Source organism: Limanda limanda, chromosome 21 (assembly GCF_963576545.1).
Source record: "Limanda limanda chromosome 21, fLimLim1.1, whole genome shotgun sequence".
In the NCBI taxonomy this organism is placed as follows: Eukaryota; Metazoa; Chordata; class Actinopteri; order Pleuronectiformes; family Pleuronectidae; genus Limanda; species Limanda limanda.
This window is the reverse complement of record NC_083656.1, coordinates 8,529,918-8,542,520: the sequence shown is the minus strand read 5'-3', so window position 1 is coordinate 8,542,520 and position 12,603 is coordinate 8,529,918. Positions and strand designations below refer to the sequence as shown.

At 41.8% G+C, this 12,603-nt stretch overlaps 1 protein-coding gene across 1 annotated transcript in view; it reads left to right on the top strand.

Moving 5' to 3' along the window:
• Positions 1-7,039, top strand: part of LOC133027981 (calcium-activated potassium channel subunit alpha-1-like) — a 70,738-nt gene extending 63,699 nt beyond the window's left edge. The window contains exons 26-31 of the mRNA XM_061095170.1: positions 468-598; positions 1,358-1,552; positions 2,423-2,541; positions 2,677-2,898; positions 3,429-3,430; positions 4,842-7,039. Coding sequence (XP_060951153.1) covers positions 468-598; positions 1,358-1,552; positions 2,423-2,541; positions 2,677-2,898; positions 3,429-3,430; positions 4,842-4,993 — 821 coding nt within the window. The 3' untranslated portion in view covers positions 4,994-7,039. The remainder of the gene's footprint in view (positions 1-467; positions 599-1,357; positions 1,553-2,422; positions 2,542-2,676; positions 2,899-3,428; positions 3,431-4,841) is intronic.
• Positions 7,040-12,603: the final 5,564 nt, after the last annotated feature.

Sequence of the window (12,603 nt, the reverse complement as noted above, 5' to 3'; positions counted from 1 at the left end):
CTTGGATTTGCAAGACAAACAATGGCTTATTGGTGTTTCTCATATTGACCTCAGGAGGACTTGGAATCGAGGCCCGGGGCTTTGACAATGTGCATGGTGTTATGATTGTGCATGAATCTCCTGGATATGGAATGTAGCTGTGGCGTGTGGGCCACAAGTTCAAACACGATGATCTGACTGTTTTTCATTTCAACTGATTGAAAGAAAACGCAATTTTGCCCAAATTCAGAACAAACCAAAAAAAAGGAGAATCTGTCAAAAACAGATTTGTACTACAGTCCATATCTGCAGCCGCTGACTGTTGTGCACAGCCACTTTTACTTTGGTGTCTTTCCTCTTCACATCAACTGAAGTATTTGCCTGATCCATGTTTTTCCAATCAAACCCACAAGACATGGTTTTATTTTGGAGGAAACGAAACAAACAGAATTGAAATAACCTCTTTCCTTTTACTTTAACACCCGTAGTGAATGACTCAAATGTGCAGTTCCTGGACCAAGATGACGACGACGACCCCGACACGGAGTTATACCTCACGCAGCCGTTCGCCTGTGGGACGGCGTTTGCAGTCAGCGTGCTGGATTCCTTAATGAGCGCTGTAAGTCAGAATCAATGCATCTAAATGACAAATGTGTAGCGATAAGGAGATTATGAGAGAGGTTTCTGTGCTGTGACATATCATACATGTCAGCGATCTGAAATATGCGCAGAAGTCTCGTGGTGTGATATCAGGAGAGAGATTTTTTTATAAATGAAAGCGCACTCTGCTCCCATTAAAAAGCAAAAGGTGACAGGACTGGAACTTGTTCTAGGTGTGATGGCTTCATTTGTCTGCCCTTCAGTTTGAGTGAGGTTCGAACAAAGCTGCCTTCAAGTGCGCTCTAGTGTAGACAAAGGTAATGCTACCTAATGGACAGCCCTCATCCATCATCTTAGTCAATAGTGCTGTCGGCAGCCGAGGGAGATGTCACTGTGCCGTACAGGAGGGGGAGACAAGGGGCCGCGGAGCAAAGCAAAGGGCAGACATGTGCCCTTGTTAGAATTAACAAAGCAATTAAAAAGGTAACTACACTGAGAAAAGAAAAGTGGCTTAACGTGCAATCTGTAAAGCTGGATGTAAAAATGTCTGGACAGCCCGAATGTGTTCATGGACTCTCCGTGTCTCTCTGACGGGAGTGAGAGTAACCGGCAGTAATTGGATTCTCCTGTCTTCTCACCGGGTGTACGGAGCGATGTGACGTGACAGAGGAGAGTTCGATAGCACCATTTGTCCTGGCCGGCACTTTGAGAAGGTTCAGTTGTGACTTTGCCGGCGGTTGCTTAAGGACTCACTTCCCCTCTACCTTCATCCTTTCAGACATACTTCAATGATAATATCCTCACCTTGATCCGGACACTGGTAACAGGCGGGGCGACCCCGGAGCTGGAGGGGCTGCTGGCGGAGGAGAACGCGCTGCGTGGTGGCTACAGCACGCCACAGACCCTGGCGAACAGGGACAGGTGTCGCGTGGCACAGCTGGCCCTGTACGACGGGCCCTTTGCCGACCTGGGGGTAAGTGACTGGTCTTGTCACCGGGGGGCTGAGCACATCTTTGTCGCCTTGCATTGTGGGAGCTGACTTTAGAGGAAGGACTCAGAGAAAGGGGGGCGGCTGCGAGTTCAAGAAGAAGGGATTTTACGTCAGAAAATAGTTGAAATAGGTGAAAAGGTAAAATGAAGAGCTTAAATACAAATCATGCATCATCAGATTAGATTATCAGACATATAATCTAGTGCATAGCATATGGATTCTACCAGATTATTGTCTGTCTGTTAGACACAGTTATCTTCAATCTAAAAATCTGTCAATCAGTCTTTTTGAATGGAGCAGACTCCTCCTATGGTTTCAGGTATCGTTGTTTTTACCACACTGGACCTAGACAAGAGAAGGAGAGGAAAAGAGTTTTTTAAGGAGATGAGGAAGAAGTAAATGGATAAGAACGTCACCCAGTAGATCTATGTTCCTGTGACCACAGCTGCACATATTATTAAGAAGTCTAAGGTCAATGGCATCGTAGTGAACTGCCCTGGATGTGGCCGCAAGAGAAAAATTGCTAATTGAACATAAGGATGGTTCACATGATAAATACAGAATCAAGGAAAACTGAAAGAAAAGCATAAAAAGAGCCAGACTCCAGATCGCTGTTTGCTTGCATGTAGACAAGCCACAATGTTTGTGGGAGAACGTTGCACTGACAGATCCCACAAAGTAAAAGCTTCTGTTCAGTAGCAACAGTGTTCACAGAAGAAAAAAAACTGTAAAAGAAAAGAACACCATCCACATGTAGGAGGATTAAAAAAAAAAAAAATGTTCATGTAATTGTGGCTTTTTGTTGAAATACAGATTGTGCACTTCACTGTGTTTTTGTTCCTTCCTTTGCAGGACGGAGGTTGTTATGGCGACCTGTTTTGTAAAGCCCTGAAAACATACAACATGCTGTGTTTTGGCATCTATCGGCTACGAGACGCACATTTAGGCGGCCAAACCCAATGCACCAAACGGTGAGTGCGGCGGACCTGCTGCGTGCTCGCTCGCAACCGGGACCCATGAAAAGAAAATAGGCTTTGTCAAAAATAATCACTTCTACCTCCACTATATTTAGACCTGGCCTCCCATCTGCTCCCCCTCTCCTCTAGGTACGTCATAACCAATCCGCCGTATGCGTTTGAGCTGGTGCCCTCAGACCTGATATTCTGCCTGATGCAGTTTGACCACAACGCCGGCCAGTCTCGGACCAACCTCTCCCACTCGTCCCATTCATCCCATTCCTCCAGCAAAAAGAGCTCCTCCGTCCACTCCATCCCGACCATCAACCGCACCAACCGCGCCAAGAGCAGGGACCAACGAGAGAAACAAAAGTACGTGCCCCTGTAGAGCTCTCGAACTCTGCCTGTCCACTGTGGTCCGGGAAATGTGTGTATGTTTGTCTGTGTGTTTCTTTATTGTCTTAGTTTGCATTTAATGACACCGCACTCAGAACAGCTGCCTCTTGAGCAAGACCATTTCTAGTCATAAGGTAAAATAAGCAACCACAAAGGGCTTTCAGTCTTTCCTAAGCACCGAGGCTTCTCTTCGTAGTTTCCGTCCATATATTCGGTTTTACTGTGGTTAGGAATTTTCCTTTCTTGTACATTTTTATGCCAAGAATTACAGTTTTATCGGGGTATTTCCAAACTCACATTTTACCCTGGACAACTCCAGAAAGTCAACCCACCAAGGAGCAGGGCATGTTAACTATGGTTGACAACTATACAACTATATGATGAATTTAAATTACACTAATTGTGATATTATACAAATAATTACCATTTCTGTCCATCCTTGTGTGTACTTCAATTACCTAAATATTCTCTTTTATGAATCCGTTAAGAGGATTTTGGACTGGCAGAGGTATGAATTCTGAGTACTTTCTAATATGATATACAATTGATTCTCTGATAAAAAATATTTACCCTCAGATATTCTTTAATTGTTCATTCAAAAATATGAATGAGCACATGCTGCATTTCCACAGCTGCTGAATGAACACGGCAAGCTTTTTACCGGTTAGTAATCTGTTCTAAAATAAAACATATTCAGCCGCTGAAACTAATCTACACATCACATCTTATAGAAATGCATTGACAATATGGTTGACATTCGGTCGCTGAGCCCTTTAACATTATGTAACACGTTAAGTGTGTTAGCTGCATGCTGCTAATGTCGGGTTCTGAATTACATCATAAACATGGAAAGCATCATTTCCTGATTGTTTTGGCTGTAGGCATGGACACAATATGGCTGCTTGGTGGCTGAAGGCAAAGCAATGGCACTTAACATTTTTTTGACATGATCCCAGCTCTGTTTTTCTTTACTTTCTGTTGAGTTGTTTGGTCGCTAACCCGCTGTTTAACCTGCTCTGCATCCACATGTAACCACAGCCTCTGCTTTGCACTTTCTGTCATTAACGCTCATGTAAGTATTTTCCCATTTAGCTTACGTTTAGTGTATCACTTTCTTTTTCCAAAGTGCAACAAGGATGAATAGAGTGGGCCAAGGTATGGACGTGAATGATTATGCATGATGTTAAATAATGCATTGAGCAGAGTCGTGTCCTCGCTGACATCTTGCCCTCTGAATGAAAGCCAAGTAGTTCGGTGTTTCCGAGTGACTGCACTGGCAGCGCATGGTTATGACCTACGCGGTACATCTCACTGTGGGGTTTTCTGACTGTGATTGCAAGTGAATGGTTTGACGCCACTTCACTTTATTCTGTATCAAGTCATGTTGGATGTTTTATTATTGGCAACGTGTAGCTACGGATATATGTGTTAATGTACAGCCTCGAGTCATGTTGATGAAAATGCATGACCGTGGATATTGCCAAGCGGATGAATCACCGGCGATTCAAAGCGCCAGAATTATTTCCTTCTTTAAGAGAAGAAAGTTGCATCAAGCCAAAAGCCTGAAGCCCGTCAACAAGACAGAAAAACACCTAATGGATGAATTGTGGAATTAAAAGCATTAACTTCGAATTTAGAACGGTGACGTATGAAAACCTGCATGACCCAACAACACAGCATGCTTCAATGCACAGGTCGAACTGGGACAATGAGATGTTCAGCGATACTTAGCTGCTGTTAAAACCTTGGAGCTTCTTATTATTTTAATATCATGTCAGAATTTCTTTCTGCCCCATCAAATTCACACTTTCTCCTTCAAAATGTACAATGTTCCATGTGCACTTGAAACGTAACAAATTGGTGATTCTGCAGATGTATTTGACGCCCCCCTCCTCTTTGTCTCAATGGCTCTTTCTCAGAAAAGACATGGTTTACAGATGAGCCGGGAAGTACCCACCTGAGGACCATGCAGATCAAGCCTGTGAATACGCTCGCCGTCAACCAAGTCAGTCAGTATAAATCCACAAGCAGCCTGATCCCCCCCATCAGAGAGGCGGAGGACGAGTGCTGAGCTCGGGGACCCGCGCTGACACCTGGATGCATGTGGGTGTCAGACCTGGATCCAGGATCTCCTCTCACCTGCAAAACACGGACGCATCAGTTGACATCAGATGACACAAGGACAGCAACTTTCTTTTTTCATTCACCTCTGCAGCGATTAATGTGCAAGCAGTCAAACATAAAATGTAGATCCAGACAAACATAGAGAAGCATCACAACCCCTCGACTATTAGTTTGCTCAGCTGACAGTCGTGACCAGACTCCATGTTTTTTTCTTTTTTGTTCCATCTTGGGGAATGAGGGTCACTCGAAGAGACCAGCTATAAAAAAAAAAAAAACTTCTACAAGAGGTGATTATTATAATTATTGGATCAAAATTGTTGCTTTTGTAAAAGTTGCCTTTGTAGCTGTCGATGAACAACAACCACGACTTCACGTACTTCACCCGGTGTCGCAGAGTTTGTTCTGTACAGTGTGTTTCAATGAGTGTATTTTACATCCAGCTGCAACCCCCACCACAATGGCGGAGTCAGTGACTGAGTCTTCGCCATTTGGAGCTAATTCACAACATTTGTGACGGTAACGATCGGCCGGTGTCCATGTGTAAATGGCATTTGGCTTCAGCCTTATCTCTATCCATTTATATTTGTCTTATCTTTGCCTTTTTTTTCTTCTTTTTTTTTTGAGTCGTTTGTTATAAATGTTTTCATGTCACTGTTTTGGTTGCAATGTCCAAAATCGCAGAAATCTTACGTAGGAAAGATTTGAGGTTGCACCAGGGGTTGGGAATAGGCTTTTTTTAAATCTTTTTTTGTGTTAATAGCCAAATATGATAGAGCTGTTTCAATCTTACATAGTTCTAATACAACAATAGCTTTTTCCTTTACTTACAACACCACAGACAGCAAAGCCATAGATTAGGATAGAGCATGAGTCTGTGAAAGCCACATATCGCATGAAGTGGGCACCTTCAATTCCTCCTTTGGCCGAAAGCACTGCCTGACACAGGATTGTCTTGGAGGCCATTAAGTGCTTGTATGTACTCCAAGACCAATCTTTAGACCATACCCAGACACATCCATGCTTTTTGTAGATACAATGAATAAAAAAAAACAGCTCTATCATTTAAAAAAGAAGGGGTTTTGGCTATTTTGTTTTTTTTCTGTTATATTCTGTTGGTTTGGTGATCGATTACACATCTGATGTTTCCATAAAACAAAACAATGAATACACGTCTGATAATTTGTTTCAGTTTGTAAGCACATGAGTTATAAATCATGTCTTATTTGAATAATAGACCATAGCTATATTGACACTGTTGTCACTTTACTCCAGAATCAATCAAGGGGAAGTTCCAAAAAACTTAATAAATAAATAAGCAAAACGCAAGCAATCCATTATGTCCTTTACCTGTGATGCGTCACAGCTTATGAGAGGATTAGTGTTGAAAGTTTAAAAAAGCAGGAGGTTAAGATATTTTTTTCAAATGTGCCAGGCAGTGCTGAGGCCATCGGAGGATTTCTGAAGTCCCACTGTTGCGAAAAGAGGCTTCTAGTGTAACTGGATTCAAGCAAAATGTCCAGTTTTTTGCTGTGAGAATGAGAATTGAACTATTCCCCTTTTTGCTTCCCATCACAAACCATTCTGTAATTCTCTGGAGATAAAAAAAAAAAAAAATATTTGAAAAAGTCTTAAAACTATTTTTTAAATGATCCATCATCAATAGCAGAGCCATGATTTTTTATGTACTCTTCGAATCTATAAAGCTTAATGTAAAGTATTTCTTTCTAGTGTGTTTGTTGTGTGACAGATTTTCTTGTTTGCCAGTACCTGTGGGGGAGAGAGAGACGTTTGGCATTGCAGTCTAGTTTGTATTATTTTGTGATTCTTCTTTTTTTTTTTTTAGCACATTGACTTGTGGACACGATGACAGTGCTAAGTTGATATTTCTGACTATGTCACAATACCCAATAAAGAATACAGTTTATTGTCTTGTACAAATAGGCTTGTACATAAATTGTACATGATTTCATTTTGTATTTTCACAGATTAAAAAGCTGACGTATCGTGTTCTACAGTGTGTGGAATTGTATTTTCTTTACACGTATCAACGAAAGGGCGACACGTGATGTCTTCCTCTGTGGTGACGACAGGAAGCGCTCTCTGGTAGCCGGACAGATCACGTGACGCCCGGACACCTCGTTGCACCCCCGGGGACAAGGGCTGATAAAAACACTCTCCACCTTCTCACCTTGGGGACGGAGAGGGCCCATCACGTTGCTTGTTAACGATTTTTACACGCCATGGCGCTGTGGGAGGCCGTCAGCGTGCCAATAATATTTAGAGTCTAACACCTCGCAGAGACGCCGCTGACTTCTCTGATCCTCCTGCCAGCCGCCTGTGTCACATCTTAATAAACAAACACATGAAGCTACCACACAGAAAAAAACTCTAACTACAGCACATCCACTGAGCTCTGTATGCATTTGATGAATTCATTGCAGCGATTTAAAAAGCATGATTATTAACTCAATAATTAAGTAGGAAAATAAATGTAAGCACTGATATATTTTGAGAGAGTAAAACTCAAGTGTCAGTACAACATTTATTCAACTCATTGGCTGAGTTTAATAACAACCATTGATTTTCTAGCTGAGTAATATTAAGCTGCAGTTCAGAGGAAAAACAACACATGATATAAAATCCAATAGTGCAACTTAATACTGAATCATGGTTTTAACAGCTCCTGTTCTCAACAAGGGGAAACTAAATATCTTAAATCAAGGTGAGACGTTTATGTCTGACAGGTTTTTACTCAATATACGAGAAGGTTGAACAAGCTAAATTTCTATCCTTCTATCCATTAGCTTAGTAAGATATTATAACTTGTTGCTCATATTTTAAAACTGGTTCTGATTATTTATGTAATTGTTCTGTTCTTAGCCAAGTTTAGATGTATTTTCATTATTTATAATATTATTTATTTCCTTTTCTTGTTTTTAAGAGCTGAGGATTCAAGCTGTGCCTGTTGAATAGGAAAAACAAGAAAAAAAGCCTCTTATTCAAACTTCACATTATTCTTATGTAGTTAGTAAATGCACTAAAGCGCAACAGCCTGGATTTGAGTATGAAAGAATGAAGAAAAATCCTGGATTTTCCCCCAGATACAAACCAAAATGTCGAAATTTGTAATCCTGCTAAATGACAAACAGACTCAGATGAAAACATAACCTCCTTGGCTGAATAACAAGATATAAACTGTATAGATTCTTTAAAAGTGGCTGAATTGATCCTATTCAAGCTGATTTGTCGTCTAAAACTGTATAATCACCCACAGTGCAATTAAGGCCCCTCTTCTGACAGTTTGTTGTGAAACCCCTTTTAAAGACAGCCCTTGTCCAGCTGCACAGACTTGGCGGGTGATAATAGTTTCCATGACAATGCAGCACTCCGAGTGCATCAATGCCAGCCCGGATAAACAGTCATCCTTTACCAAAACAAGGGGGTCATTACGGCAGCTTGTCAAATCAATGTTGAGTGTGTCCTGGCTGATTAAGGCGTCCCCTCTCAGTCCTGACACAGTGTCAATACTGGCTGGCCTGTGGCGGCACACTCCCATGATTGGACTGAAATGCCTATCAGTCAGGCAGCTGAGCTGGACTAATGATTCCCTGTGCTGCCTATTAGAGGGACATGACAATTTAATCCTGTGGGCCAGGCAAGGAAAAAGTGACCTTGGTGCTTTATATCGAGGCTGAGGTAAATTGACAAGAGCAGATAAATCTTTACCTTGGGCTATTAACAGAATTAAAGAACAACAACAAAGGCAGAAGGTCCCTTTCTTTTTTTTGGTTCTGTTTGCCCTGCTTCTCCAAACGCTGTTTTATAAAGACCCCTTGAATTTACACGTAACAACCATGAGAAATCAATGCACCATTAACATTTCTGTAATTGTATTTCACAAATGACTGATACAATGCTTAGAACAGTCCATGGGTTGAATTCTTCTTTACTCTGCCATCCAGTTTGAATATTGAAAGTGGATACCGCTTGAAGCTCTGGGTTTTTCAGATGTTCAAAGCCATCCCAGCATGGCCCCGGGGCAAGGTATATTGCCTTGGACATCTATCTTAAGGCTATGAGAACATTGTCTACATGGTTGGAAAAAGGCCATGTGTTTACACAGATGTTTCAAGCTTTTAGCACACAGATCTTCCTGTAGCGAGCCGCACCACCATCTTTTGTGCCAAGGGCCATATACATTTTACATTAGTTTACCCTTTGATACAGAAATAAAAGGGGGCAGGAGAACTCGTAGACTTGCACGCAGCGTCTAAAGCAGCGAAAGGATTCTCAACGCTGCCACAGGAATATCTCTCTGAATTAAATTCAGGTGAACTTAAGATTTCTCCACTGTAGCTTAATTTGTTCCTCTTTTTCATAAAAATTGTTGTTTTGAGGTGACCTGAAACGCGGAGTGAAATCTTGCGGCTTTCCACATTTCTACCTGATAAGAAGAAGAAAAAACTACAACTCTCAAATGGCAAAGGATAAGAATTTCATCCCTGTTGTAAGAATAGATCACCAGCACTGGGAGGCAATTTGCCCGTGAGGCACAGTTGCCGCACTGACCCTTTATGTTCCCTGTAAAGGTCAACATTTCCTTTTATTTTGTTTCACTCCATGCATGCATAAATCAAAGCTCTCGGCTGTTTTCCTGTTTGAAGTGGGAACTGCTGCTCATCAAAAACCAAACCTAACCTGGAAAATCCTCAAGCATAGTCCATAAAATAAAATATCATCTCCATCTGCAGATGATTTGAGCTTTTGTGGACTTAAAAAAAAGGGAATGAATGCTAAAAGTTGATATAACTCGGTTCAGGATAAACGCAATTAGATATTTCCCGACTTTAATGGGCCAAGTTATAATTGTCCCCCTTCTCTTTTGCCTCTGTGCAGAGAAATTAGCAGAAACAAACAGCAAACAGATGGCACTATCCCATGACATCACTTCCTCGGCCCGAGTTGTAAACATGATTTACAGTTTGCAGGATATTATTTGCTGTGATTCACGTTTCTGTCAGCAGCACACTGGAGGTTAATAGAAATGCCAGCATGCTCGCTGATTTACTTAGTAAAATTTTCATCCCAAGGTTCAGGTTCAGAAGATTGGAGTCAGAGAGAGTTACAGGATTCATGCATTATGCAGAAGAAGCTGACACGACCTTCAGCCATCACAGTCTTCTCTATATATCACACTGGGCTTGACCCTCCCAAGGCCAGAAGGAGGATTTGATATATTTAACCACTACTGCCATTAAATTACTCACATTCTTTATGAGCTCTAGCTATTTTATACAGCCAGCAACATGGAGGCAATATAATTTTGATTAAAAGTGGTTTTACACTTTGTATTTGCTTTTTACCGCGGGTGATGCTTCAGCAATAAGGGAGACGTTCATAAGTCAAAAGCAAACTAAATCAACAAATAAATCTTCTGCATGGCCCTTCTGATTTTTATGCCTCACATTATGGTTCTGCCATATGTCGACCATATGTAGAAATAAAGAGGGAAATCTGCTCCGAGTGCTTGATACCGAGCACATTGTGAAATGATAGGAAATAAAGTGTTGTTTCTGAGTGTGAGGTCCATTTTAATGTAATTGGCTTTAGAATTATTTATGACATTAATTGCCACATTATCGACTGGCTGTCGGCTCCCCGGGCCTGCCGTCCATTCTTCCTCACAAAGAGCAGCGGCTCAGCCTAAAGTAGACTGACAAGCTAATTATACCATCTTCCCTCTCAATGATAAATGTCACCAGTGTGAATCTGGCCAAGGAATGAGACTCTTTTCAGTCACCTTAGACGCTAAAGTCTTTGCAGAGAGGAGGCTTTGGAGAGGGACTCCTCATTTTCTTTCATTATCATCATCTTAAAGAATTCAACCTCCAATTGCTCTTGTTAGGTTCTGTGTTTCATCTATTGAGCATTCAGAACAATGACTGTATTTAAAGATGGACGACGCATCTCCACTTGCTCTCATTGTAAAAAAATATTCCCGGATGAGGGTGCTGCTGCGCTTTTGGCAGGGGTTTTTGATCTATACTGCAGCCAGCAACCAGGGTGCGATCAAGATGATTTGACTTCAGTTTTGGGAAGCTGTCATGGCGTCCGTCTTTATATGCAGTCTATGATTCGTGTGAGTGAACGGCCCCGCCCACAACTCTCAGACATCAGAATTGCCGAGCTGTGCGTCTGAGAATTTCTGTATGTTTTGTTGTTGTTGTTGTTTTGGTTTGTTGAAAATGCACAAAAATGGCAGCTATCATCTCATATGTGAAAAGTTGTTCACTCTGCCTGGGAATATATGTAACAATGACAAACACTTTGTGTAACATGTCATAGGAACCACTTCGTCTCACTCTGTCAATCAAACACATCAAGAGTATAGAAACTATTTCTTTTAGATAATCTAACGTATCTGTTGAAGTACAGTGTTGTAACAAACTTTTAAAAAGATATATATATATATTTTAAAATATTCACTCTGCCCAAAATGTTTCAAGTGCACTCCCCCTTTTTAATGAGGCTGTTTACATATTCCGACTTCACTTAGGATGTATCCTGACAACAATGAGAGCTGACACGTACCAAACTTGGTATGTCCCAGAGCCATCGTCAATGGCTGGGCTGCTGTCAGCTCCACCTACATCAGTGGCAGTGTTTCAATGGGAGTACGACACATGTCAGAAACTTTTAAACGTCTGCTCTTTTCGGCACAGCCCTTCCTCTGCAGCACAAAGATGGGGATGTGGATGAATGTGAACGCCGGTCAAAGAGGGAGCAGTGTTGTGACTCAGAAGCTCAGATACATTTTAATATTTTTCCTCTGATAAATCCTAATAATTAACAACATAATCACTGCTCAGCGACCAGCGGAATAAAAAATTCAGCCTCACGCTCGGATGTTTGGACAGGAAGAGCCGCCTCTGGTGATTGCACATGCCCAGTGCAGCCAGACGCACATCTGAACTTCGACCTTCTTTGATCAGCAGTTTTGGCAAGGCAATCCATCATGGTGCTCTTACTGTCAGAGGAGGTGCCTGGCTGCAGCTGTGTGTCACTGGCTAAGAGGGGCTGCTTAAAGGCAATCATGTCAGCCTCCACGCGACTGCTCAGACTTCCCGATTGAAGGAGGACCTGACAGGGGCAGAAGAGTCAGCTGAAGACACTGCGGGGCTGTGTCTGATTGCTCTGTGGTCATAACGTGACGGCTGATTTGATCCACTGTGAACATCTAACTGAATAAACTCAGAAGACGGTCGGAACTTTCTGCTAAACCGTGGCTTTTTATGCTGTTTTGCTTTTAGTGCGGTAGATTGTACAGAATGAAGATGAGGGTGGAAAAACTGTACTTTTTTAATTGAATATCCCAGTGAGCTGACCTCACACACACACACACACAAACAACAAACCCAGCAGGGATACAATATATTCACACACTCAGGAGAAATTGGTGGATGAGAGCATTTTCGCCAAGGGCAGGGAAATTATATTCATGCATTACGCTGATGTATACATTATAGATATTTGGGTGAAAAGCCGGGAAAACCTCCT